At 57.0% G+C, this 26,235-nt stretch overlaps 2 protein-coding genes across 2 annotated transcripts; one reads left to right on the top strand and one right to left on the bottom strand.

The window, feature by feature from the left end:
• On the top strand, positions 1-18,149 carry SERHL2 (serine hydrolase like 2). Its single transcript, XM_090272314.1, has 12 exons — positions 1-54; positions 986-1,135; positions 1,248-1,361; positions 1,701-1,742; positions 2,181-2,200; positions 2,552-2,626; positions 3,647-3,759; positions 4,338-4,417; positions 8,806-8,840; positions 12,368-12,450; positions 16,875-16,971; positions 17,763-18,149. Exons 1-12 carry the CDS (start codon positions 51-53, stop codon positions 17,880-17,882), a joined length of 933 nt encoding a protein of 310 aa, XP_090128440.1. The 5' UTR covers positions 1-50; the 3' UTR covers positions 17,883-18,149.
• On the bottom strand, positions 16,647-24,177 carry RRP7A (ribosomal RNA processing 7 homolog A). The gene is made up of 8 exons (XM_090272313.1): positions 24,069-24,177; positions 22,619-22,761; positions 21,383-21,508; positions 20,608-20,725; positions 20,197-20,294; positions 19,601-19,799; positions 18,501-18,596; positions 16,647-18,207 (listed from the first exon to the last, which is right to left on the bottom strand). Exons 1-7 carry the CDS (start codon positions 24,139-24,141, stop codon positions 18,511-18,513), a joined length of 843 nt encoding a protein of 280 aa, XP_090128439.1. The 5' UTR covers positions 24,142-24,177; the 3' UTR covers positions 16,647-18,207; positions 18,501-18,510.
• Positions 24,178-26,235: the final 2,058 nt, after the last annotated feature.

Here is a 26,235-nt window from a genome sequence, read left to right as displayed (position 1 = left end):
TTCATAGCCGCGGACGCCGACGGCCATCGTGCGACCCCGGGACACGGGCCATGGGTGAACACGCCTTGTCCAGAGCCCCCTAGACCAGAGTGGGATGGGGGAGGCCCCCGCCCACTCCCCTACTTGGGGTCGCAGAGGGCCGGAGGGGTGAGAGAGGAAGGGTCGCTGACCACGCCGCCCTCCTGCGGGTTGCAGCTGCTTTGTCGGCAGCTTGGGGGCTGGCCGAGCAGGACCAGCGTGGGTGGATGGGTGGGAGGACACGGTGGCACGTGGCCCCGCAAGGTTGCGGGAGCCCCAGTTAGAGAAGGAAGCGCGAAGGCATGGGGTTAGGGGCGGGCAGGTCTGCAAGCCCGTGGGGAGCCCGCAGGCCAGAAAGGTCAGCTCTGGGCAGCGGGGAAGGCGCCCTGACAGAGCAGGCGACAGCGTGGTGCCCGGAGTCAGGGCTGCGGTCCCGGAGTCCTGCCCCTGGCGCCAAAGCCTCTCCCAGGCTCACCCTCCCTGTGGGACCTTGGCTGTACTGCACCTCCCTGTGCCTCGGTTTCCTGGTCTGCGCAGGGGGAGATCGTTACCCAACTAACTGAGCATGTGGGGAGATGCGCCACTCCAGCCTGCACTCAGTAAAGACTCAGAAAATGGTGGCTATTACTGTTTTCACGCTGGTTTTACAGAAAAGGAAACCGAAGCTGGGCTTTAGTAACTTTGCCCAAGGTCGCACAGCCAGCAAGGGTCAGAGTCCAGACCTAGCCAACACCCCAGACTCATCCAGGAAGTTCTGTGGTGAAGCCCTCCCAAGGTTTCCCTCACCCAGGTTACCTTTCCCTCCTCTGGGGACCCCCACGCCCATGTGCGGCTCCCTCCCTGTAAGCTAGGGACAGAGCAGGCATCTGAGCCCCTGGGCTGCGCTCCTGCTGCCCTGAACCCACAGGGCATGGATGAGGCTCAGGAAGCGCGGGCCTCAAGACTGAGTGCCTGCTCTGGCTCTCAGGTCTGTCCTCAGAGCTGAAGTTGGCTGTGCCCTGGGGCCACATTGCCGCCAAAGCTTGGGGCTCCCGGAAGGGTCACCCAGTCCTCTGCCTGCATGGCTGGCTAGACAATGCCAACTCCTTCGACAGACTCATCCCTCTTCTCCCGAGAGGTGAGGCTGGGGCTGAGGGGAAGTGGACGGCCAGGGGGCAGGGCGGCAGTGGGGTGCAGAGGGGGAGACGTGTACTTAGACACCTTCTCCTGCCCTCTGATCTCTGTCCCAGATTTCTATTATGTTGCCATGGATTTCGGGGGGCATGGGCTCTCATCCCATTATAGCCCAGGTCTTTGGTATCAATATCAGAACTTCGTGAGTGAGATCCGAAGAGTCGTGGCCGGTAGGTACCAGGCAGAGCGCATGTGTTGGCAGGGGTGGGGGGACATCCCCTCTCGTCGCAGGAGAGGGATGTTGGTGGTCATGAACCAATGCTGGCCTGGCAGTGACCTGAGGCTGGTCCCAGTCTGCCAGGAATCCGTGGGTGGCTTTGGGAAAGCAGGCGCGAGCAGCCACTTCCTCCTGCAGGTTCCACCCCTGTAGTGGGGCTGGGGCCCCCTCTCATCTGGTGTCTGGAGTGGGGTGCCCCAGATGCGAGGGAGGGATTTCCCAAGCCCTGGGACAGCAAGAGAGAGGGTGGGGAAGGCCGGGCCCATCCAGACCTGGCTCTGTGTGCTTTCAGCCTTGGAATGGGATTGCTTTTCCATCATGGGTCACAGTTTTGGTGAGTACACTTTGCCCTGGCCCTGGCTGGGCTCCTGCAGGGGGGCAGCGAGTGCGGGCAAAGAGCAGGTACACAGGTGTCTGTCCCCTGCACTTCTGGGAACTTTAAGGGCAGATGAGGGGGTTCTTTTGATATTGCCCTTGGGACACTGTGGCCCTTGGCCTCAGGCAACTCCCCTGAGGCACACATGACCCAGTAGGTAGCTGTCTCCCAATTTGATGAGGGCAATATGGCCTCCTGAGTGGTCGGCTCTGGTGAAGGGGCCCTCTGGCCCCAGGGAGGGAGTCCCAAGTCTAACAGGAAATACAGAGCCCCACCCACCCACCGGTGGGAGAGCACAGCCAGGCCCCTCTGCCGGAGGTGGCTCAGGCCCTGGGGAAGGTTCTAGCAGGGTGTTGACTGCTGACGAATATGGTCCCACTGTTCTTCGTCTCCTAGGTGGCACCGTGGGTGCAATGGTGAGTAGGTGGCTTTGCAGCAATCACCTCTGGCCACCCTGGGTGCTCCTCCAAGTGGCGTGGGGAGAATGGGAGTAGGAGGGGGATGTTACCGGGGCCAGGAAGTGCCTCCTCCATTCAGAAGTTTCGGGTCAGCATTGTATTAGCGAGTGGCAGCCCGCTTTGTAGACTGCAGGAGTCATCGCTGAGGCAGAGAGACCTCGGAACCCAGCAGGAGATCCCTGTCCTGGCCTCTTGGTCAGCACCCTCGTCCTGGCCTTAGAGGTGTTTCAGGAAGAAGCAGAGAAAAGTCTGAGTCCCCCTTCCTTCCAGTTCCTCTCCTCTTCATTCTTCCCTTTTGTGTCCCGGCAGTTTTCCTCTATCTTCCCCGAGATGGTGGACAAGCTTATCTTGCTGGACTCATACCCTTTTGCCCTGGACACTTACGTAAGAATGGGGGCTGCCACTGGGGGAGTCCCAGGGCCCACCCAGGTGGGGCCCTGGGCACCGTCTCCTTTGGTGGATGCCGGGGAGGCGGGAAGAGGTGGCTGAGGGTAGATGAGGGGAATCAGCCCCCCGTACACAGCCAGAGAACAGAGTGGACAGGCAAAGGGGTTCAGGGACCTTTGTTACCCTTGGAAACCCTGTGAGTGGCCTGGGATCTGCAAAATGCCAGGTCAGTCGTAAAGTGTTAAATGACCACAAACTCCGTAAGGGCAGGAACCATGGCTGTATTTTTATCGCTACATGCCCAATCCTGGCACATAGTAAGTGCTCAATGAACATTTGACACGTAGGCAGACGATCTGTGGGGTTTTGTGAGGATCCAGTGAGATGCGTGGCTGACACGCTCCCTTTTTAATCTGTTTCACTGCTGAGTTGACCAGCATGGTGCCCCCGGACTCTGGGCCATCCTGGCGGGGGGGAGGGGGCAGCGGTGCCTGGTGCGTGTTCCGTCCTCCCTGTTTCCTGTACCGTCCTGCAGTGGACCGTGGACAGGGCTGGGTCATTCCCAGAGTGAGCTGGGCTGGAAAGGGGCACATGTGGGGGCAAACTGGAAGTCCTTGAAGTGCGCCCCTTCTGCCAGTCTCCATGCCACCATTTGGAATGATAGCGTTAGTTGAACCAGATGAAATTGCCAACCCGGATTGTTCCTGAATATTGACCCTAATATTGCACCTTTGCAAGCACTTGACAGTTGATGGAGATTTCCTTGCCCCCCCTTCATCCAACCTGACCCCTCCAGCTGTCCTCCAGCACAGGCAGGACTGGGCTGGCTGGGACGAAAGTGGGCAACTTGCTTGGGGTCACAGGGCTAACAAGCAGGGTTGATCCTATGCCACCCCTCACTGGGTCCCACTGAATGGTCAGGGGCTGCTGAGGGCAGAGCCAGGGCTGGGGGAGGGGCCGGGCCCCTTTGTCTGCAGTTGGGAGCCCCGCCCACCCAGCAGAACCACGAACACTTAGGAAATGGACAACCTGCTGACCTACAAGCGGAAAGTGATGGAGCACGTGCTGCGGCTAGAGGAGGCCTCCGAGAAGCCGTCACGTGTGCTCAGCCCGGAGGAGACACTGCAGAGGTGGGAGCCCTGGGGGACGGCGAGGAAGCTACGATCGCAAATCCACACCCTCCGCACCCACCCAGGCATCGGGCTTCCCAGCGCTGTTGCAAGTGTACTGCCTCCCATTCTCCCCACTGTGTTAGCGATGCCTTTCGCCCGTCTCCGCACCGACTCTGGCCCCCCCTCGCCCCTCCTGCCCCCTCTCCATCCACGCCTTTGCTTCCTCTGCCGCTCCTACCTGTACCTCTCTCCAGCACTCCCCCTCCTCCTTTGGGCCTCAGGCTGGCTGGCACTTCCTCTGGAAGCCTGTCCCTGAGGCCCCTTCCCTGCCCTGCAGGTAATCTCAGTTCTGTGGGTGGTGACCACAGCTGGTTGGTCACCTCTGTACCCCCAGCACCTGTCAGGGCCTGGTGGTCAGGGCTTTATACATATTTGGTGTGTAAAGGAGTGAAAACACCTCCCGCCCCCCACGAGTGTGACCATCCCCCACACATGTGCCTGCGTCCCTGTGGGGTGGCCGCCCTCCCGTCCCCTCCTCTCCTTCCCATCTGGCCCCTCTTGACCCAAGGCATTCAGCACCCTCCTGCCTCCCCCAGGCTCCTGAAGAGTAACAGCCACGTGGGTGAGGAGTGTGGGAAAATTCTGCTGCAGAGGGGAACTACGCAGGTGGCCACAGGTAAGGGGCTCACCGTCCAGGGCGCTCTTACTGCCACTGTTCTTGGTGAGGAGTGACAGTGACTAAGCTTGTCTTGGGCCGGGCATGACACTAAGTGCTTTGCAAACAGTCTCTCCTTTCTCCCCCTCCTACCCTCTACTCAGCCCACTTAGAGCAGGAGAAGCTGAGGCTCAGAGAGGACAAGCAACTTGTGTCGGGAGGGACAGTACGGCCCATCCCAGAAAGCCCCGTCCTGTGGGCACCTTGGTCAGGCATCCTGGGACTAAATGTTGGGGAATGTCGCAGCCATTCTGGCTGGTGGATGCCCGGTCCTGGGTGGTGGGTGCGCGGTGTCCGAGGCTGGGCTCTGAGGGGTTCCTAAGGGGCCGAGTGACACTGAAGAGGTTTTTGAAAATGGAGAAGTGGAGTTGGTAGTACCCTGGGTTCAGGGCAGCGTCAGACTCCTGGTTTTGTACTTTGCTTCTCATCAGGAAACGTTTACTAAGAGTGTACTCTGTGCCCGGCCTCCAGCGAGGCTAACTGTACTTCAGTTCATTAAATATGAAACAGGCAGGGGTCACAAACCCCAGAGGTGCTGGGGGTGAGACCGTGAAGAGAGGCGGGGACTGTGGGCCTGGCCCAGCCAAGGGCTATTGTGTGGGAGCTCACGTCTCGTGTGGCCAGAATTTCCCTGTGCTCAGGAGAAGCCACAGATCTGCCGTGCTGCATTATGTTCCCGCAAATGGGAACACACTATGAGTTCGAATGGACTAGGTGGCACCTGTGACTGTGTGAGGCTCAGCAGCCAGTTTGTGACCTATAGTGCGGGATTGTCTTATCATCTCTGAGCCTCTGTCTGCCCCTCCCCGCAATCCTGTCACGAAAAGTGGAGATCGAGGGCAGAGAGCTGTGGGCCCAGGCTTCCTGGTGCACCCACACAGATGGGCGGCCCGGAGGGGCCCCAGGAGCAGGAAGAAGTGGGCAACTCCGGAATAAACAGGCCCCTGGCCAGGCGTGGAAGCCCACTAGGCCAGGCCAGGGTCACATGCAATGGGGAGCACAGATCCTGAACCAGTTGTCAAGGGGAGTAAGAGAGGAGAGGGGAGGGCGGAGGTCGTGGTGGGGGTGTGGGCAGTTGGATCGCTGTGTTGGCCCCCAGTTTAACCCAAAGAAGAGCAGGCTCCCTGACACCATGGGGCATGGGACTGTGGCACTGGGGTTCCAGGCTTTTCCTGAGGCCCCAGAGCCCCTGCCAGCAGCCCCCACTGTTCTGGAGCAGGGCAGAGGACAGGGACACACACTTCTGTCACCCAACCTGACCCCTCTGAGCCCTGGGTTAGCTTCCTGGGGCTGCCGTTATAAAGTCCTGTAGACGGGCAGCTGATTTATTCCCTCACAGTTCTGGAGGCTAGAAAGCCAAGGTCAGAGTGTTGGCAGGGCTGTGACAGACTCTGCTGATGCCTGTTTCCAGGCTTCTGGTGGCCTCAGGTGTTCCCTGGCTGTGTGCACCCCACCCCCACCCCAGTTTGTGCCCAGGGTGAGGGAAAAGCAAACGCTATGCAGAGAACAGAGCGTGGAGGGCTCAGCCCACGGGCAGAGCTCGAAGCTTGGTCTTCGGGTAGAATGGCTGGCTCGGTCTCATGGGGAAGCTGATTTCTGAGCACAGCAGGGCAGTGCTGGTGAGGGAGCCGGTCTCAGGGAACCCAGGAGGAAGGCGATCCCGGGGAAGGGGGCTGCCCGGAAAGGCTTGGAAAGGCTCCAGACTTGTGCTCTATTGCTCCCTCCAGCTGGGCCGCATGTGGGAGGAGGCGGCGGGCAGTGAGCCAGGATGGACAGAGGCCAGGGCCTTATCGACTCTCTTATCTGTGTCCTGTCTCAGTCCTGGCCTAGGCCTTCTGGGATCAAGCTTGCGGTGTCGGCGTGAAGGAGGGAGAATCCAGCTCCGGCTGGGGTTCCCTAATGACTGACAGGGACAGTCCTGTCTCAGGGTCGAGCCCTGCAGCCTGTCCACTGGGGTGCATGCTCACACCCTCACTGCAAGCTCAGCGGCCATGGGGTTGCAAGCAGGGCTTGTTTGACATGTGATGTTTAAGCACAGATATTTGGCATGGGGGGATTTTAAACAGGTTGTTGCCATTTATCGTTCTTCTTAAATATTTTTCTTTATTGATTTAGAGATAGAGAGAAAGGGAGAGAGAGAAACATCAATTTGTTTTTCCGCTTACTGATGCATCATTGATTAATTCTTGTACATACCCTGACCTGGGATCGAACCTGCAACCTTGGTGTATTGGAACGATGCTCTAACCAACTGAGCTACCTGGGCAGAGGAGGTGTTCATATTTAAAACTGAAAGATTTTGTGCAAAAATGGAGATTTCTAGTTTCTTTTGAAAGATGGGAAGTCCTGGCAGCACATTGTGCATTTCCCACAAGCAGCAGCAGCCAGCAGAGACATGTGTGGCTCTGCTGGCACCGGGGCCGGGGACCTTGGCGGGTCCCAGCGCAGGAAGGGGGAGGGAGCAGATTGAAAGGTTTTTTGAGGTTTATCCTGTTACCTTTGAACCTTGGGCCCCTTTTGTGGTCAGAAAGCCTCTGTGTTGAGGCCACTGGCTGGATCTGCAAACACTCCACACCCCCCTGGGTGGCAGCAGCCCAGACCCTGTCCACTCCCAGCCAGCCATGTTGCCTTGTTGTCCCTGGACCGGACGGACCCTCACGGATCAGGGCCCCTCAGCTTGCAGATGAGGAAACCGAGGCCAGAGAGGGCGAGCCCAGGGCCTTCCGTCCCATTTCATATGCCCCTTCTGGGCTGACGTCGTCCATGCAGCCACACAGCCAACAGATCAGCTCTGGCCCCCGGTCCCAGGCAGGCTGCGCACTCACGCTGGGGAGAAGTGCCTGGGCAGGACCAGCCCTGCACTCCTGGAGTGGGCCTGGGGGTCTGGGGACAGCTGTTAACCAAGTCACCACATGGACGGTTACCTAACCTGGGGAGGGCACCCCACCTGGGGGAGCCCCGCCAGGAGCCCAGGGATAGAGAATCAAGCCCAGGGCAGTGAGGAAGCAGTCATGGCAAGCGGCCATTCCGCACCCAGGGGACAGCACTTTTAGAAGTGGCTGCCAAGCTGGGAAGGGGATAAGGGGCTGGACTGGGCAGGGCGCAGTGAGCTAGTGTTGGTTGCTGGTTGATTGTGGTGTTTATTCCAAAATGAGAGGGAAGGTCTTGGAGGGTTTTACTGGGGGGTGGGGGTGGGGGCGGCCCTGATCAAATAGGCATTTCCAGACTCACGCTGGCTGCATTGTGGGCCCCACTGCAGACGACTGAAGGTGTAGATTGTCACCTGTACTCTGAATGACTGGCTGTAAACTGGGGTTCCCACACCCACACTTCCGGTTCAATAATTTGCCAGAATGGCTCACAGAACTCAGGAAAACGGTTTGTTTCTATTGTCATGGGGTTATTATAAAGGACTCCGATGGCAGAGATGCACAGGGCAGCAAGGTACGGGGAGGGGCATGGGGCCCCGTGCCCTCCCCGGAGCACCACCTTCCCAGCACCTCAGGGTGGCCACCGACCTGGAAGCTCTCCGAACCCCTTACTTGGGAATTTTTATGGAGGTTTCATTACGCAGGCTTGATTCATAATTAAGATTGATTATTAGCTCAATCTCCAGCCCCTCTGCACTCCATGGAGGATTGGCTAGACCTCTCAGGTGACCACCCCTATCCTATCACCCACAACATTCTAAGGGGTTCCAGGCTCTTCCGCAGGGGCCGGGCTCAAGGACCAAATATTAGAACAAAAGATGCCCCCAGCACTTCTACGTTTACAGCTAACACAGTCTTTAGGTGCTCTGGCCAGGAGTCAGGGACAATGGCTACCGTGTGTATTTCTTATTATGTCACAATATCGCTGCCTTTGAATATTGGCTGTGGCAGAAGAGGGAGTCTGGAGTTCTGATAGTATCTCCTGTGTTGAAAATCATTTTCTAATAAAATGTATGTTTCATGCAACTTTTCAGGGATTTTGAAACCCTTGGGGCCAGCAGGCCTGTGCAGAGCCCCCCATCCAGGCCGGGCCCAGCCTCACCTCCCTCCTCGCTGCCTGACACCTGCCCCTGGGTGGTCATTGAGGGAATTAATAAAATCGGTCAGTGGAAAGGCCTGGAACCCAAAACTGACTGAGAAAAGGACTGAGCACCAACGGCTCTCCCCGCAAAGCCGGGGCCCCTTGTTCTTAGATCTGGTAGATGGTTGGGCTCCTTAAGGACATCAGTGCTGGCACGCTAGTCTCAGAAACACAGTTCCTGCCTGTCACAGTAAAGAAATGAGTCCTGGCTACAAGGGCCCCGGGTCCTCTCACCCTGACAGGGGACACTGAGCCCACTGTCTGTGACTCTCTTCCAGGTCTGGTGCTGAACAGAGACCGGAGGATCACTTTGGTGAGTGCCTCTCTCTTCCTGCTTCCTTCACCAGCCTCTTTTTTCTTATTGTGGTCAAATATACATAGCATAATATTTACCATTTTTAAAGCCATTCGTAAGTGTGCAACTTAGTGGCATTATTTATGCAGCTGTCGCCACCCCAAAAGTTTACATCGTCCCCAATATAAACGCCTTACCCAGTAAACACTAACTCCCATCCCCCTGCCGCGGCCCCCGGAGACCCCCCTTCTGGTGCCTGTCCCTGCATTTGGCTGCTCTGGGGGCCTTCTATGAGTGGAATCGTGCACTGGGGGCCTTTGTGTCTGGCTCATTTCACATAGGGAATGTTTTCATGGTTCATCCATGTGGCAGCATGTAGCAGAAGTCGTCCCTTCCATGGCTGAACTATATCCATTGTACGGCCGTCCATTCATCCGCTGGCAGCCACACTCGGTTTCACCCTTCGGCTGTTGTCATACAGCCATTGTGAACACGGCTGTGCAAGGACCGGTACGAGCCCCCTCACACATGCCTAGGGGCAGACTGTGAGACCCCATGGTGACCCTACGTTCACCCTTTTGAGAAACCACCCAACTCGCCCACAGGAGCTGCTCCACTGTGCATTCCCACCAGCGATGCGCGCGGGTGCCCGTTCTCCACGGCCATGTTCACACGTGTTATTTTCTGTTTTTAATTTTATCCATCGTATTGGGTGTGAAGTGGTGTCTGGCCTGTTTTGAATCATTGGTCTCCTTCCAGTCTCCTTAGGGCTGGAGGTGAGGGAGAGGATCCACCACCGAGTGGATTTCTGAAGTCAACATGTGTCCCCGCTGGGGCTGGCAGGCGTGGGGCTGGCTCTATGCCTGGGAGGAAAGCAGGATGGCCAGTGGCCTGGGCACAGTGACCGCCCCCCATTCCTCAGGTGTCTCCAGGGTGTGCGCTCACAGGCCAGACCGCAGCCCTGCAGGCAGGCACTGTTGTCACCCACATTTATAGGCAAGGAAACTAAGTTGAGACACACAGCCAGCGAGGGCTTCACGACCAGAAAACGACGGGAAAAACAAACAGCCCTGCACATAGGTGCCTGAAGAGCAAACCGTGAAAGCAGACCCACCCTCGGCCCTTCTGCAGGCAGACTTGTCTGTGTAGGGACAGAGCCTCTTTGTTTTAGGGCCTGTTTTCTGGCAGGTATGCCTAGGTTTTTACACACACAGTTGCCGGTGCTTCAGTGGAGTAAGTGCGAGGGCAGCCGGCAGCCAGGGGGCATGTGATTGGGAGTTTCTTAGAGGAGGGGGTACTTGTGCTGGGCCCAAGGTGGGGGGATTCAAGGTGGGTAAAGAAGGGAAAGCCATTCCAAGTACTTGCTGCCCCCGCACAGGTACAGTCTTTGAAGTTGTGTTGTTTAAAGGGCTCCTTAGTGAAGACTAAAGAGGAAGAGGGGCTGGATAGCAAAAGGGCTTAAAAACCAGCCACAGACTTCCGGCCAAGATGGAGGCGTAGACAGACACACTGCGTCTCCCTCCACAACTAAGGAGGGATACAACTACCTCAAAACTAGAGACAGCTAGAAGTTCCAGAAAATCAGGCTGCATGGAAGTCCAACAAACAAAGACACAAAGAAGAAATACTCATCCAGACGGTAGCAGGGGCGGAGCCGGGGCAGAGAGGATGCGGTGTGGTGGCGGAGCAGCGGTGGTGGCAATGGCAGGCCAGCGGAAAGCGCAAACATTTAAAAAAGTCAGGAGGGACACCTGAGGAGCGCTCCCAGCACCAGAACAAACCACGCAGCTCACGGTCCCAGCACCGGGGAAAATAAGGCCTCATTGCTTCTGACTGTGCAAACCAGTGGGGATCAGGGCAGAGACAGGAACTGCCGGTCTCTCAGCAGAGTCCGCTTGTTTAAAGGGCCCCCATGGTCCTAGAATGTCTGCAGACCCACCACTCTGGTAACGACAGCCAGGGCAACAGCTAGAGAGGCACCATTCACATACGGAAGTGGGAGAAGTGCCTGGAACAGGGGAAAGTGCTGAGCAAGCAGCATTGTTCCCTCTCGGACCCCTTCCCCACACACAGCACCACAATGTGGTGAAACGGATCGCCCTGTACTGACGAATACCTAAGGCCCCGCCCCTTACAACATAACAGGTGCAACAGCTCTACCTGGGACACGGAGGCAAACACACACGGGAACCTGTCAAGATGAGGAGACAGAGAGATATGGCCCAAAAGGGGGAGCAGATCAAGGTTCCAGTGGGAGAATTAATCGACAAGGAGACAGACAACCTAACAGATGCAGAGTTCAAAACACTGGTGATAAAGATGCTCACAGACTTGACAAATATGCTTAAGTATGGCAAACGCATAAGAGAAGAAGTGAAGACTATGCTAAATGAAACGAAGGAAAACCCACACAAAACCAATGGTGAAGGGAAGGACACCGGGGTTCAAATCAATGATTTGCAACATAAGGAATTAAAAAACAGTCAACCAGTACAGAATGAAGAAACAAGGATTCAAAAAAACAAGGAGAGGCTTAGGAACCTCTGGGACAACTTTAAACATGCCAACATCCAAATCATAGGGGTCCCAGTAGGATATGAGGAAGAGCAAGAAATTGAAAGCTTATGTGAAAACATAATGAAGGAAAACTTCCCAAATTTGGTGAAGGAAATAGACATACAAGTCCAAGAAGCACAGAGAGTCCCAAACAAGCTAGACCCAGAGGACCACACCAAGACACATTATCATTAAAATGCCAAAGGTTCAAGATAAAGAGAGAATTTTAAAAGCAGCAAGAGAAAAGCAGAGGGTTACCTACAAAGGGTTTCCTATAAGACTCTCAGCTGATTTCTCAAAAGAAACACTACAGGCAAGAAGGGACTGGCAACAAGTACTCAACGTGATGAAAAGCAAGGACCTACAATCTAGATTATTCTATCCAGCAAAGCCATCATTTAGAACGGAAGGGCAGATAAAGTGCTTCTCAAACAAGGTAAAGCTAAAGGAGTTCATCATCACCAAGCCATTATTATATGAATTGTTAAAGGGACTAATTTAAGAAGAAAAGTTGTCATTTCAGCATGTAATCAATATCGAACATTATTAAGACAGTTGAGCCCTGGAGGCTGTGGCTCAGTGGACTGCCCGCCAGCCTGTGAACTGAAGTGTCGCCAGTTCGATTCCCAGTCAGGGCAGAGGCCTGGGTTGCAGGCCAGGTCCCTTGTTGGGGGCACGCGAGAGGCAACCACACATGGATATTTCTCTCTCTCCCTTCACCCTCTCTAAAAATAAATCTTAAAAAGTTATTTTTTCACACTGTCTTCAAAACCCAGTGTGTAATTTACACAACAGCACATCCCAATAGTCACATGTGACACGTGTGGGACAGCACAGACCTAGACATCGTAAACCATCATAAGACGAGGTGGGCAGAGGTAGATGGGGGAGGTGACCCTGCCAGGCCCCCCAGTGCCCTCCAGAGCGGGGGGCTTCCCCCCACAGCAAGGCGTGGTGGCGAGAGCGCATGTTGGTTTCTGTCTCTGCAGGCACAATACAGCTTTGATTTCATCAGCAGAGAGCAGCTTGTGCCCTTCATCAGGAGGATGCAGGCCCACGTCCTGCTCGTCAGGTAAGTCTGAACCCAGCGCCCAAGATGAGCCGCGAACGCTAGGGGTCTCCAGTGTCCCTGGTGTCAGGTCTCCAGGTCCCCCACTGCGACACCACACGGCCATCCTTCTTAGGAAGCCTCCGGCAGCTGATGTGTGGAAGGCAAAGTGACGGGAGGGCTTGGGTAGCACAGGCTGAGGCAAGGACCGCACACGCTCAGACACGCGATCCGAGGCTACCACAACCCTCTAGCGACCCTGGGGCCCTCACGCTCCCCGGCCGAAGCTCGTCCTCTGCCTGTCTTCCTCCCCCAGGCCAGCACCTGCCGTTAGCAATGCCACCACCTCAGGGTCCCACGGCAGCGAGCATCCTGGCATGTGGCTCAGAGGCCACTCCCCACTCTGCTGCAGCACCCATGACTTCAAAGGACACATCTGTGTCTCTGGTGCCAAGACGGGGTCCACAAAGCATGGACTCAGTGCCACTGCAGCCCACTCGGACAGCTGGACCCCAAACGTGAGGCGGCAGTGCGGCTTCGCAGGACAGTGAGGAGCTGGAGCCCTCACACGCGGCTATGGGACTGCGAAGTGGGGCGCCTGCTCTGGCCGAGTCTGGCAGTCCCTGGAGCCATTAAGTCTCCAATACGACCCTCTGGCTCAGCACTTCCCTCCGAGGTGCAGACCCAGCACACGCCCACACAACCTGTCCACGATGGTTCACAACAGCGTTAAAGGGGAGACAACCCACTTCCAGCCAAGAGGGAGGCCTAGACAGACACGCTGCGTCTCCTTCCACAACTAAGAAGGAACACAACCACCTCAAAACTAGAGACAACCAGAAGTTCCAGAAAATTGAGCTGCATGGAAGTCCAGCAAAGATATAAAGAAATACTCACCCAGACAGGTAGGAGGGGTGGAGAGGATGCGGTGCGGTGGTGGCAGCAGTGGCAGGCCAGCAGAAAGTGCAGTCACACGTTTAAAAGGTCAGGAGGGACACCTGGGGAGCGCTCCCAGCACCTGACCAGACCACGCAGCTCACGGTCCCAGCACCGGGGAAAACCAAGACTCATTGCTTCTGACTGTGAAAACCAGTGGGGGTTGAGGCAAAGGCAGAAACTGCTGATCTCTCAGCAGAGTCCGCTTGTTTAAAGGGCCCCCACGGTCCTAGAACATCCGCAGACCCACCCACTCTGGGAACGATGGCCAGAGCAGCAGCTAGAGAGGCGTCGGTCCCATACAAAGTGGGAGAACTGCCTGGAAAAGGGGTGAGTGCTGAGCAAACGGTACTGTTCCCTCTCAGACCCCTCCCCCAGATACAGCGCCACAATGTGGTGAAACAGGTCGCCCCAAGGCTCCACCCCTTACAACATAACAGGAGCGACAGCTCTACCTAAGACACAGAGACAAACACAAGAGCCTGTCAAGATGAGGAGACAGAGAAGTATGGCCCAAAAGAGGGAACAGATCAAGGTTCCAGTGGGAGAACTAAGCGATGAGGCGATAGTCTACCTAACAGACGCAGAGTTCAAAACACTGGTGATAAAGATACTCACAGGCTTGACAGGGGATATCTGGCCAAGATGGCAGCCTAGACAGACACGCTGTGTCTCCCTCCACAACTAAAAAGGAATACAACTACCTTAAAACTAGAAACCAGAAGTTTCAGAAAATCAAACTGCATGGAAGTCCAGCAAAAATATAAAGAAGAAATACTCATCCACAGGTAGGAGGGGCAGAGCCAGGGTGGAGAGGATGCGATGTGGTGGCAGCAGTGACAGTGGCAGGCTGGTGGAAGGTGCAGTCACACGTTTTAAAAAGTCAGGAGGGACACCTGGGGGAGCACTCCCAGCACCAGACCAGACCATGCAGCTCACGGTCCCAGTAACGGGGAAAATAAAGCCTCATTGCTTCTGACTGTGAAAACCAGTGGGGGTTGGGGCAGAGGCAGAAACTGCTTGTTTAAAGGGCCCCCACGGTCCTAGAACGTCCGCAGACCCACCCACTCTGGGAACAACGGCCAGGGCAACAGCTAGAAGGGTGCAATTCCATACAGAAGTGGGAGAACTGCCTGGAAAAGGGGAGAGTGCTGAGCAAGTGGCATTGTTCCCTCTCTGACCCCTCTCCCACACACAGCACCACAACGTGGTGAAACGGGTCACCCTGTACTTACAAATACCTAAGGCTCCGCCCCTTACAACATAACAGGTGCAACAGCTCTACCTAAGACACAGAGGCAAACAAACACAGGAGCCTGTCAATGAGGGGACAGAGAAGTATGACCCAAAAGGGGGAACGGATCAAAATTCCAGTGGGAGAACTAAGTGACAAGGAGATAGCCAACCTAACAGATGCAGAGTTCAAAACACTGGTGATAAAGATGCTCACAGGCTTGATAATATGCTTAGGTACACCAAACACAAGGGAAGAAGTGAAGACTATGCTAAATGAAACGAAAGAAAATCCACACAAAACCAATGGTGAAGGGATGGAAACGGGTTCAAATCAATTATTTGAAACATAAGGGAAAAAAAAGTCAACCAGTACAGAATGAGGGAACAAGAATTGAAAAAAATGAGGAGAGCTTAGGAACGTCTGGGACATCTCCAAACGTGCCAACATCCGAATTATAGGGGTGCCAGTAGGAGATGAGGAAGAACAAGAAATTGAAAGCTTATGTGAAAAAATGAAGAAAACTGTCCCAAATTTGGCGAAGGAAAGAGATACACAAGACCAGGAAGCACACAGTCCCAAACAAGCTAGACCCAAAGAGGACCACACCAAAACACATCATCATTAAAATGCCAAAGGTTCAAGATAAAGAGAGAATCTTAAAAGCAGCAAGAGAAAAGCAGAGAGTTCCCTACAAAGGAGTTCCTATAAGGCTATCAGCTGACTTCTCAAAAGACACTTTGCAGACAAGAAGGGACTGGCAAGAACTATTCAAGGTAATGAAAAGCAAGGACCTACAACCAGGATTACTCTACCCAGCAAAGCCATCATTTAGAATGGAAGGGAAGACGAAGTGTTTCCCAGACAAGGTAAAGGAGCTCATCATCACCAAGCCATTATATGAAATGTCAAAGGGATTTACTTAAGAAAAAGATCAAAACTATGAACATTAAAATGACAACAAACTCACAACTTTCAACAACTGAATCTAAAAAATAACAAAACCCAACTAAGCAAACCAGAACAGGAAGAGAATTATAGGTATGGGGATCATTTGGAGGGTTATCAGCTGGGAGGGGGGAGGGGGAGAAATGGAGAAATGGTGCAGGGATTAAGAAGCATAATCGGTTGGTACAAAATTGACGGGGAAGTTAAGAATAATATAGGAAAGGCCATGGCCATGAACTAAGGGGGATGGGATTGCTGGAGGGAGGGGCATACTGGGCAGAGGGGAGCAAAGGGGAAAATAATTGGAACTACTGTAACAACATAATAAAATTAATAAGAGACACTAAAAAAAGAAAAAGTGGAGGCAACCCAAATGTCTGCCCATAGCAGACCATGCTTCGGCCATGAAAAGGAACCAAGCGGACACATCAGAGCACATGGTCGAACCCCACACACACTGTACCCCATCAGAGGCCGCCAGTGATGCCCACACAGCACAGGACTCTGCTTCCATGCACGTCCACATAGGGAAACCAGAGCAAGCCAGTCAGCGTGTGTAGGACAGGCCGTTGTGTGCGGCAGACAGAACACAAGCATGGGGTTCTCTTCTTTTAATTTTGAAAGTTTATTAATTTTAGAGAAACATCCATTTGCTGTTCTGCTTATCCATGCATTCATTGGTTGTTTCTTGTATGTGCCCTGACTGGGGATTGAACCCACAACCATGGCATATCAGGATCTAACCAACGGATCTACCCAGCCAGGGCCTGCATGGGGTTTTTGCAGTGATGAAAATGTTCCAAAATTGACTGTGGGGATAGTTGCACATTGAACATACTAAAAACCAGGAAGTTAACTTAACACCCTTTGAGTACCAACGTCACTGTGTGTGATGCTGACAAATTTTCCCAAGAGTACCAGCATCACTCCCAGCGACTCTTTTCGATGATTATAGATGTAAATAACAATGGACTAATTCGTATTTTATGTACTGTTCTCTTTTTGTACCTCAGGCTATATATTGATATATTTTTTTCTCATGTTGATCCAAATTTCTAATTATGCATGGTACTCAAAGGGTTAAAATGAGTGAAATTATCTGTGAAGCTACTTTTCCAAAAGAGAAAGAAAAGGCATGGACTGCAGCTGCTCACTAGCTGGGCCACTCAGGGGCAGTGACTGGGTGCGGGTCCTGGGACACCAGGTGAAGTGCACACTGAGTGGCTGAATCCTGAATTATACCTGAACCTGAAGGGATCCAGCTGTGGGGAGGTTCAGGTCCAGAGTCCGGAAGTGCACCAGAGACGAACCCTGGTTTCCTGGTTTCTAGAGCAAGCCATGGATATGATGAAGAGAGGAGAGAGAACAAGTCTATAAATGAGACCCTGCTTCTCATGATTGATGCGTTGAAATCAGTCCTAAAAGAGGTAGGTGTGGGGCTCAGTGTGGCTGGGGTCTGGAGGGGGTATCAGGCCCTCGGGGCTCCACCAGTCTGTGCTCTTGCACGGGGACCCCTGGTCTGGCTCAGCCCCCACGGGAGCTACCAGGCTCACTCCGAGCTATAGTCACAGGTGCATCAGCACAGGAATGGTGTTCGCTGGCAGATGCTCCCCACTTTATTGTCCCTGAACACCCACCAGACTGGGCCCTACTCAGCCAGAGGCCATCTTAGTTTCCTAGGGTCCCAACCAACCACAGACAGATGGTCAGTCCCCCTTAGTGGCTGCTAGCTGAAGGTGTCAGGGGGCAAGCGGTGCTCCAAGCTGGAGGGCTGGGACTTGTACTGGGACTTTATGCTGGGGAGTAGCTGGCAGGTTATGAGCACGATCCCCCAGAACACCTGCCCGTGGGGCCACCGCAGACACCTCGGTGTCCTCATGCAAGGGAAGCCTGAGCGGGCCGGCCAACGGGCAGAGCCCTCCTCACAGGCAGGAACAAGTGTGGGCGGCTCATTCTTCCCCCTCCTGGGCCTTGTATGATTATAGGGCCGGCAGCAGCCGACCACTGGCCCCTGCCCAGCCCCGCCCTACAAGGTCACAGCTCAGGAAGGCAGATCACGCGCGGAGGAAATGGGGGCCCTCGGAGCTCCGGGTCAGCCACTGCCCCACCGTTCACTGTGAGGGGTCACCTGCGGACCACAGGCAGGCAGCAGATGGTGGGGAAGCCCCGCCCCACCTGGCTGGGCCACACCTCACCGCCCGTCCCCTCCCTGCCGCAGCGGTTCCGGTATGAGGAAGTCCCAGGCAATCACTACGTGCACTTGAACCAACCCCATCACGTGGCCGCTGCCGTCAGCGCCTTCCTGCGGAGCAAGGGCCGGCCCCGGGCCCAGCTGTAGCCCCGGGCCGGGGGTAATGAGACCTGGTGGTCGCCGCTCAGCACGCAGACACCCAGCTCCCGAGGCCACCAGCCAGGCCAGGCACAAGGGGACAGGCCGCACTGGCGACGACCAGCGTGGCGGGCAGAGTGGAGCCGCGGGGTTGAGATGTTCTGTCCCACCTTTGTGACTTCCCAAGGGAGACTGTCTGGACTGGGGAGCTGTGTTTGCGGCTGACAATCTGCCGTGGGCTGGTGGCGGCTGCAGGACGGAGGGGCAGGAGAGTAAAGCGCCTGTGTCCTCCCTCCTCCGGCTTCCGAGGCTTCGCTGCGGCGCGGCTTTTGCACTGAGGGCAAGGGGAGAAAACAGCAGACACTTAGCTTTCATTGGGGGGGGGGGGGGTCCAGAGACAGGCTCGCGAGAGACCGGGAGCGCGAAGGAACCACTTCCTGGGCCGGTGGCTTCCCGAGGGCCGAGTCCTCGTGCTGGGCAGGCGTCCCCACACTGGGCCCAGGACTGCGGAGGCCCTGTCCTTCACCCCGCCCGCGTGGGTGCGGGGCCCTGGTGCCGTTTGCCGTGGCAGCCCCTCCGCCCGGGCAGTGTGGCGAGCGTCCAGGCCCCCACGTCCTCACCGCCCACCTGGGCCAGCTCAGTAGGGCCGGAACTTGCGCTGGGCCCGCAGCAGCTCAATCCTCTGCTTGTCCTCCTCGAACTTCTTGCGCAGCTGGGCTAGGTCTGGGGCGCGGGGGGGGAGGGGGAGACGGCCAGGTCAGACTCCATGCCCTGTGGGAGCCGCGCGCCGCCTGCACCCCCCCCCCCCGGGGGCTCGGCACGGCCTCCCCGTCCCCTGTGGGTGCCGCACTGAAACAACGGGCTGCAGGCCCGGGATGACGGCAGAGGCCTGCGGGGAGAGGGCAGCAGGCCTGGCTTTTCAGACAGAAAACTCTCCCAAGGAGAAGGCACAGGGAAAGCAAAAAGTCACTTGCTCCCTTCCTACCCCCCGCCCACAAACACTCGAAGGTGAGAGGAGTCGGCTCCTGGGGTGCTGGGAGTGTCCCGGGGACACCTCTCCGGGCCCCTTCCCACCGCAGCAACCAGACTCGGGAGGAGCAAAGGGACTCCAACCCAGAGGGCCAGAGTTCAGATGGCGGCGTTGGTCGCTGGGTGACTGGGCCTGAGGAGGTATGTGGGGCCCGGAGGCCCAACGTCGAGTGAATCTAGAGGGGACAGGGCCGGAGCAGAGATGCGGGAGGACGGGCAGTGTGGGGACAAGCAGCGGGGCAGGTGAGGGCGCTGTGGCCGGCGGCGGGTCACAGGCAGGAGCCCCTCCCTGGCCCACAGGGAAGCCATGCTGCAAGAAGGGAGACAGGCGGCCGGGGCCGCGCACAGCACGCTCGCTGCCTGAGCCCGCAGCAAGCCATCAGGGGCTCATCCCGCATGCTCTGCACACGCGGGCGCTGGCCGCACGCACCCATGGCGGCAGCCCTCTCCGTACCCACACCCGAGGCCGGCCCTCTGCAACCGGGCTCCAGCACTAACTGCCCAGGGCTCTGGCTGTGCGGGCCCTACATCCCAGGGGCCCCCAGAGCAACCTCAGGGGAGAAACGGGGGGGACCCCAACCCCGAAGCCTATGGGGAAGTCTGGGCCTAAGAACACACTGGCTCAGCCCCAGGTCGTGTGCACAGGGCTGAGGGCGACGGGCACGGGGCTGGAGGACAGGCTGGGGGCGCGCCCTTACGCTCCATCTTGGTCTGGCGGTGCTGCCAGGCGTAGAAATTGAGCAGCTCCTTGCGGGCCCGCTTCCGCTTCTCTCTCTCCAGCACCCGCAGGCTGGCCGCCTCCGTGCGGGGCAGCACAGGCCGCCGACCACGGCGGGTCACCTTCACCCAGCCCTCGTCGTCAGGGACCCCTTCTTCCTCCTTGGCCTTCGCTTCCTCCTGCAAGGGACACGACCCTGGGATAGCATCTGGGAGCACCTGCAGCCTCAGGAGCACCTCGCACCCTTCCTGCTGGCCAGGCTCCCCCCAACCCCCACCCCAGAACCAGGGCACCCTGCCGCTCCCTCCGCACCAGCACAGTGTTGGTGCCCAGACAGGTTGGGGGTGCGGGGGAGCAGACATTCCAACACTGCCTCCTCCTCCATCCTCGGACCATTCATTCCCTACAGACCTAATGTAGGTGTCACCAAGTCAGATGACCCAGGACTCGGCAGGGAAAAGGGAGCCTGGACTCTGTGCGGTGAGCAGGCCAGGCGGCCACCCCACTCCCCGTTGGGAGTCACACCACGACACCTACGGCCCCCCCGTCCCATAGCAGCCACCCCGGCAGCCCCACCTCGGCTATCTTCTTGTCGTACGCCGCCATGAATGTGTCCACCTCAAGCCTCAGGGCCTCTGGGTCCTGCAGGGAGTCTGCGTAGTCCCTGATCCATTCTGAGGGAGGAGGGGACGTGGGGGACAGGCTTCCTCAGGTTGACACTCGGGACCCCCCCTGCAGGGCCAGCCGGGCCCGCCGGGATTGTCTGACACCAGCCACAGGCATGGGGACTAGGGCTCAGAACTGTGCGGTAAGCAAGGCCCTAGGGTGGCGCGCTGGGCCCACACCTCTGCCGACCCCGAGTGCCAGGCTAGGGCCCCCCCCACGCTGCTCCCAGGGCCAGTGCGCACAGCAGATGCCGCCACCACAAAGCTTCCCCGCCAGCCCAGGGCCCAGGAAGGAGGCCCCCACATCTCCCGCAGTACTGACTGTGAATGCCACTCTGCACGGGGTGACTCTCTGTCGAGACCAGCAAAGGGCCCTTCAGGGCTAAGGCAGCTGACACCCCGCCGGGCTTCTGGAACACCACGTAGGCCACCTGGAACCCCTGGAGGGAGAGATGTCAGTGTCAGGGGCCTCCCCATTCCTCCCACCCTCCACGCCTGGCACGAGCGGTCCCACCGGGCCTCAGCTTGACATGTCACTGGAGCAAGGGAGACGTGCTAAGCCGTCCCTGAACTGTGAAGACAACCAGGAGGTTGTCCGTGACCCACAGGTGAGGTGGCTGCGCTCCTAGTTAAACCACTGAGCCACACCCACAGCAACCTGCTCCCACCAGAGGCCTCTCTTCCCGCTCTGGGAGGGACTCGTGAGAAGCACGCTCACCCTCGGCCAGGAATGGACGGGCACACTATCCCGGGGGAACGGGTGGGCTCCAGGGACACAGGGAAGTGACGATGGGGCCACTGAGCCTGAGAAGGACCGACTGCAGCTGGGGAGCTCAGGGCGGCCCCTCAGGGCAGGGGGCAGAAACAGTCTCTGAGCTCCCACCCAGGACAATGGAAAGAGCCGGCAGGAAGCCGAAGGACGTGGCGAGGCTGGGGTGAGGCGTGGAGGCTGCTCACCTGCCAGCCTCCTGGATCGCACAGAAAATTCTCTGCAAGCCCCACTACCACGTGCACCAACTCCGCCTCCCACGCCGGGGACCCTGCTCCGACCCCACGCGCACCCCCGTTCTCGCAGACCCCGGCGACAGGAAGCTTACCGCGACAGGCCTGGGGTGAAAAAACTTCGACTTTGGCTCCTCTGGGCTCTCGGCGAGCTCGGGCTTCCCACGCAACTCCACAGAACAGACAGGGCCACACGGGGAGAGGAGGCGGGTCAGGCACTCCTGCCACGGCCCAGGGAGCACAGCGTGAGTGGCTGCAGGGCCTTGCAGGAGCCTCCCTCCGCCCCTGGAGGTCTGGGACCCCATGGCTGTGCCCAAGCCAGGGGCGCGCAGGGAGGGCCTGGGCAAGCCACGGCCTCAACACGGAGGTTAAAGTCCGACCCTCCCAGGGCCCAACACAGAAACCTCGTCAACTGTCATGTTAAACCTTGTGGGTAAAGAAAAAACTGCCTCCACCAGCCAGGGCTCTCGGGAGGACAGAGCCCGCAACAGAATTCAGATGTCACTTTTTTGGCTTCATGACAGGACCCTTTGAGTAGCCCCGGATGTGTTTGGTTTTCTCTCCAAAGGGAACAGGATTTCTCCCTCTAAAAGGGCATCCCATGAAAGATCAGTCTTTCCCATCAGTTTCTCTGGGTAAATGATCCCAAAAGGAGATTAGGTCCTAAATTTAAAATGAGTTTTTTTTACAACAACAGATGGGGACTTCTTGGCTGTTGTTCTGAGTGTTCTGATTTATGAACCGTAAGTTATAATACCTGAATCAGCCTTTTATAAAAACTTAAAAAAAAATTTATTTCAGAAAGAGGGGAAGGGAGGGAAAAAGAGAAAGAGAGAAACATCAATATGTGGGTGCCTCTTACAAGCCCCCCACCGGGGACCTGGTGAACAGCCCAGGCACGTGCCCTGACTGGGAATTGAACTGGCGACCTTCTGGTTTACAGGCTGGCGCTCAGTCCACTGAGCCACACCAGCCAGGTCTTGTTAACTGTAACCTTTCATTTTTTAATTTTTAAACTATAATCTTTTAGAAACTGATATTTCATTTTTTGAATAATATGAGTTTCTCTTCTGTAAATTACATAATACTAAATTCAACAGTTTTGTGGAAAAATTGTCGCTGTGTCCAGATAGATATATAAGTAACCTGATTTTCTTTATTCTTTACTATGGACATGCACACCTTTTACAAGAGTGGGTCTACTCGCTAGACACCCTCCCTTGGGGCTTCCGTTTCACCACTAAGGCGCTGGTGCGGGCCAGTGGGAGCCCCGCTCTGCCTAGAGCCCCCCACACCTGAGCCTGCAGGCTCCCTCCCAGGCCCCAGCTCACCTCTGTGCAGTACGGCGGCACATTGAGGACAAAGAGGGTCCTCTTCTGAGGCCAGGAAGACTTGGTGCCTTCTCGAACTCTGTGCTCCCTCATATACAGGTAATGAGAAGCCTGCTGCTTTGCGGAGAACTTGATTGGAACGGCTGGAAGGGAACGGGGCAGGGAGGGACCGCACGAACGTCAGGTTCAGGCTGCCTCTTTCTCGTCCCACTTGTCTGTCCACCCACCCACCCATCCACCCTTCACCGAGCCCCTCCTCTAGGCAGGGCCTCTGCAGGGTGTCCTGCAGGCTCTGAGAGCAAGAATCTGCCCATGAGGGGCCCCCAAGCTGGTGGAGGAGACAGAACGGAACCGGGCCATTAATACAGGTGGGGAGAGAAACATCAGTCGGTTGGCTCCTGTAGCCCTGACGGGGGACAAACCCCCAGCCTAGGCATACGCCCCCACGGGGAATCGAACCCGCCACCTTCCAGTTTACGGAGGCCACTCCAACCAGCTGAGCCACACCGGCCACGTCCCACAGTTTAATCCTCATGAAAAGAGGGCCGCTTCCTGTGTCTCCCACCAGCTGCCCCGAGCGCCCTGGGCATGCAGCTCCCTGCACTCAGGGAGCTCCCACGTCACAGGGGGGCGAGCGAGCGAGCAGGCCTAAGAGGGGGCCGTATCAACTGCGAAAGAAGGGGGAAGCGGCGCGGGGTGACGGGCGGCGGGGCCTTTAGATAGCCGTCCCGAAGGCGCCACAAAGCCGGCAGCAGTCGCAGGACCTCGGGGGACGAGGGCAGCGGCCGGGCGCAGTCCGGGAGGGCGCAACGCGCGGGGAGCCAGCGCTGGGGGTGAGCACCGGCCGGACATGGGGGGCCGTGCGGGGCAGTGGCTACAAGTTCGGGTTTCGCTTTAGGTGTAACGTCCCCCAAGAGGCAGTTCACGAGAAGGGGGTTGCGGAGAGAGGAGAGGGGGGCGGAGGGAGGAGAGGGGGGCGGAGGGGGGGAACGGGGGACAGGGAAGATGGGGGCGGGGCGCGTGAGGCAAGGTCGGAGTCAAGTCTGACTTTAGGGAGCACCCCCGGCCCCGGGGCGGAGAAGAGACGCCAGGGGCGAGAAGCGAAGCACGAGAAGCGAGGAGAAGGGCACATACTGCCCGGGGCTGGGCGGCGGTGCGGCGGCTGGGGGCCGGGCCGGGAACCGCGAAGGGCAGGAGAAGCACATGTGCCCACCGAGCGGGAAGGTGTAGAAGGACACGCCCTGCGAGACAGCGTGGACAGAGGCAGGTTCGCCCAAGCGCAGCGCGGGCCACCGTGGGCTCGTCCCGGGAGAGCGCAGCGAGACGGGAGCAGGGCGCCACGTGGGTGTCGGGTGGACCCAGGCCTCACGAGCTGCGGGGGCCCCGCCGACGCCCACCTCGCCCCTGGGCGAAGCCTGCCCGCCCAGCCGCGTGGCCCGCAGCCCCTCACCCGAGTAGCCCAGCGGGCTGGGAATCGCCTCCTCGGAGCCCCGCGCCGCACGCTTCCGCCGACGCGCCACCATCTTGCCGACCGGAAGCCGCGCGGGCCGCTGGGAGTGGTAGTTGGACGCTGGGAGCTGCGCGTTTCCGTGACAACGGCGCCGCGTTGGGCTCCCGCCCTTTTCTTAACAGGCCCGCTTTGCTGGCTCGGGTCTCCCCAGCGCCCAGCCCTCGTTTCCTCAGAATAAAATCAACGCCTAAATGTGGAAGCTCATGCAGGCGTGGACGGGGCCGTTCTCGGGTGCGAGCTCAACTTTCCATTCATCCATCTATGCATTCATTCCACAAACACCAGTGAACGAATGTTCCAGGCACTGTCCTGAGCGGTAGAGATACGGAGCTGAAATAAAACCCAACCTTCCTGGAGTTTATATTGAAACGGAGAAAGGAACAGGAACTACTCAAAGAAGCAAAGCGCAAAGCATATGCATGAATGCCAAGTGCTAAGCAGAAAAACGAAGGAACCGTAAGGCGAAGGCTTCAAAGAAGTGACATTCGAACACAGATCTGAAGGACGTGAGGGAGCAAGGCATTCAGGGGTCTGGGAGAAGAGGATATTGTGAGCAGAGGGAAGGGCAAGAGTAAAGGCCCCGAGGCTGGAGCCTCCCTGCTGTGGTCGAGAAATAGCAAGGGGACCGCGTGGCTGGAGCCAGGGAGCCATCCGAGGGGCAGAGTCTGGCCCATCGCGCGGGGTCCGGTAGGCCACCAGAAGTACGGTTACCGTGCCTGTGCGTCATGGAGCCAATGTGGGACTTTGAGCAGAGGAGCAATGTGTCAACATTTTGGCTGTTACATTGCAATTAGTCTTGGAGGGCAAGGGCACCCCAGGACCGCACAGGACACCATCGCACCACCCAGAGGAAAGGTGGCGATGGCTTGGTCGCTAGGGAAGTGGCCGTCGAGGTGATGAGAGGTGGTCAGATTCGGGGTACGTTGGAAAAATTCCAAGAGGATTTGCTGACAGATTGGATATGCAAGTAGGGGAGAGAAATCCGGGGTGACTGCTCGTTTCGGTGTCCTTGCAACTGGAAGGGTGGTATTGTCTTTATGGTGCTCCACCTTCCCCCCGCCCCCGCCCCAGTGCGGAAGGGATGTCTTCCTCCTCGTGGTGACTCAGCACAGGTGTCAGCACCACACATTCCAGCTGGCTCTTGCTCCAGCACTGAACTGCTGAAAACCATAGCCATTTTATTCTATCTCGGGATTTTTGTGGGTTAGGAATTTGGACAGGGCTCAACTAGGAGATTCTTTTGCTCCACAAGGTATTGACCGAGGTCACTTGGTGTTCAACTGGCACATGCGCTGGTCTGAACGGTCTAAGTTACCTTCATTCCCATGGCTGATACCTCAGCTGGATGGCTGGAAGGATGGGCTCTTGTGGAGCTGTCAACTAGAGCACCTACCCATGGCTTTGTCAGTACGTGGACGCAGTAGTCAGGCCCCTAGAGAATCTCCAGGGGGCAGCGAATGGGGAAATTGTCCGTTTTCCTTTAAGATTTTACGGTTTAATTATTTTTAGAGAGGGGGAAGGGAAAGAGAAAGAAGAGGGAAAGAAACATCCATGTGCGAGACAAACATCCACCGGCTGACTCTCACACATCCCCAGCTGGGGATCTGGCCCGCAACCCAGGCCTATGCCGTGATCGGGAATCAAACCAGCGACCCTTTGGTTCCCAGGCCAGCACTCAGGTCCACTGAGCCACACCAGCCAGGGCTGCCACTCTTTCAAAATCTGGGCCCAGAAGCCGGCCGAGTCACATCTAGTCAAAGCAGTAACAGAGCCCAAGATTCAGAGGGGCAGCGACCCACCTCTTAAAACCCAGAATGTCAAATAATGTGCCGCTGTCTTGAGCCAGGACACCACCCGTTACCATGAGCGGCTGGGTCTTTGTTGTCACCTGGCCGGCGAGGTTCCAAATCCACAACTGAACTCTGAGGACCTGTTAGACTCCCTTTGAGTACCAACTGTTCTAGAGTGGGTTCTGCCATGGCAGGCAGACTGGAACAGGGATTCAGGCACCAGTAGTTTCTTTGGTAGGGGACCCCAGCAGACGTCACCAAGGGAAGTTGATGCATGGCTCCAAGTTCCAATACTGCACCCAAGCAGGCTGAGTGGC

The sequence above is a fragment of the Furipterus horrens genome, unplaced genomic scaffold (assembly GCF_987537825.1).
Source record: "Furipterus horrens unplaced genomic scaffold, mFurHor1.1.pri manual_scaffold_4, whole genome shotgun sequence".
Classification (NCBI taxonomy): domain Eukaryota; kingdom Metazoa; phylum Chordata; class Mammalia; order Chiroptera; family Furipteridae; genus Furipterus; species Furipterus horrens.
The sequence above is the reverse complement of the archived record's forward strand: the minus strand, read 5'-3'. Positions and strand labels throughout refer to the sequence as shown.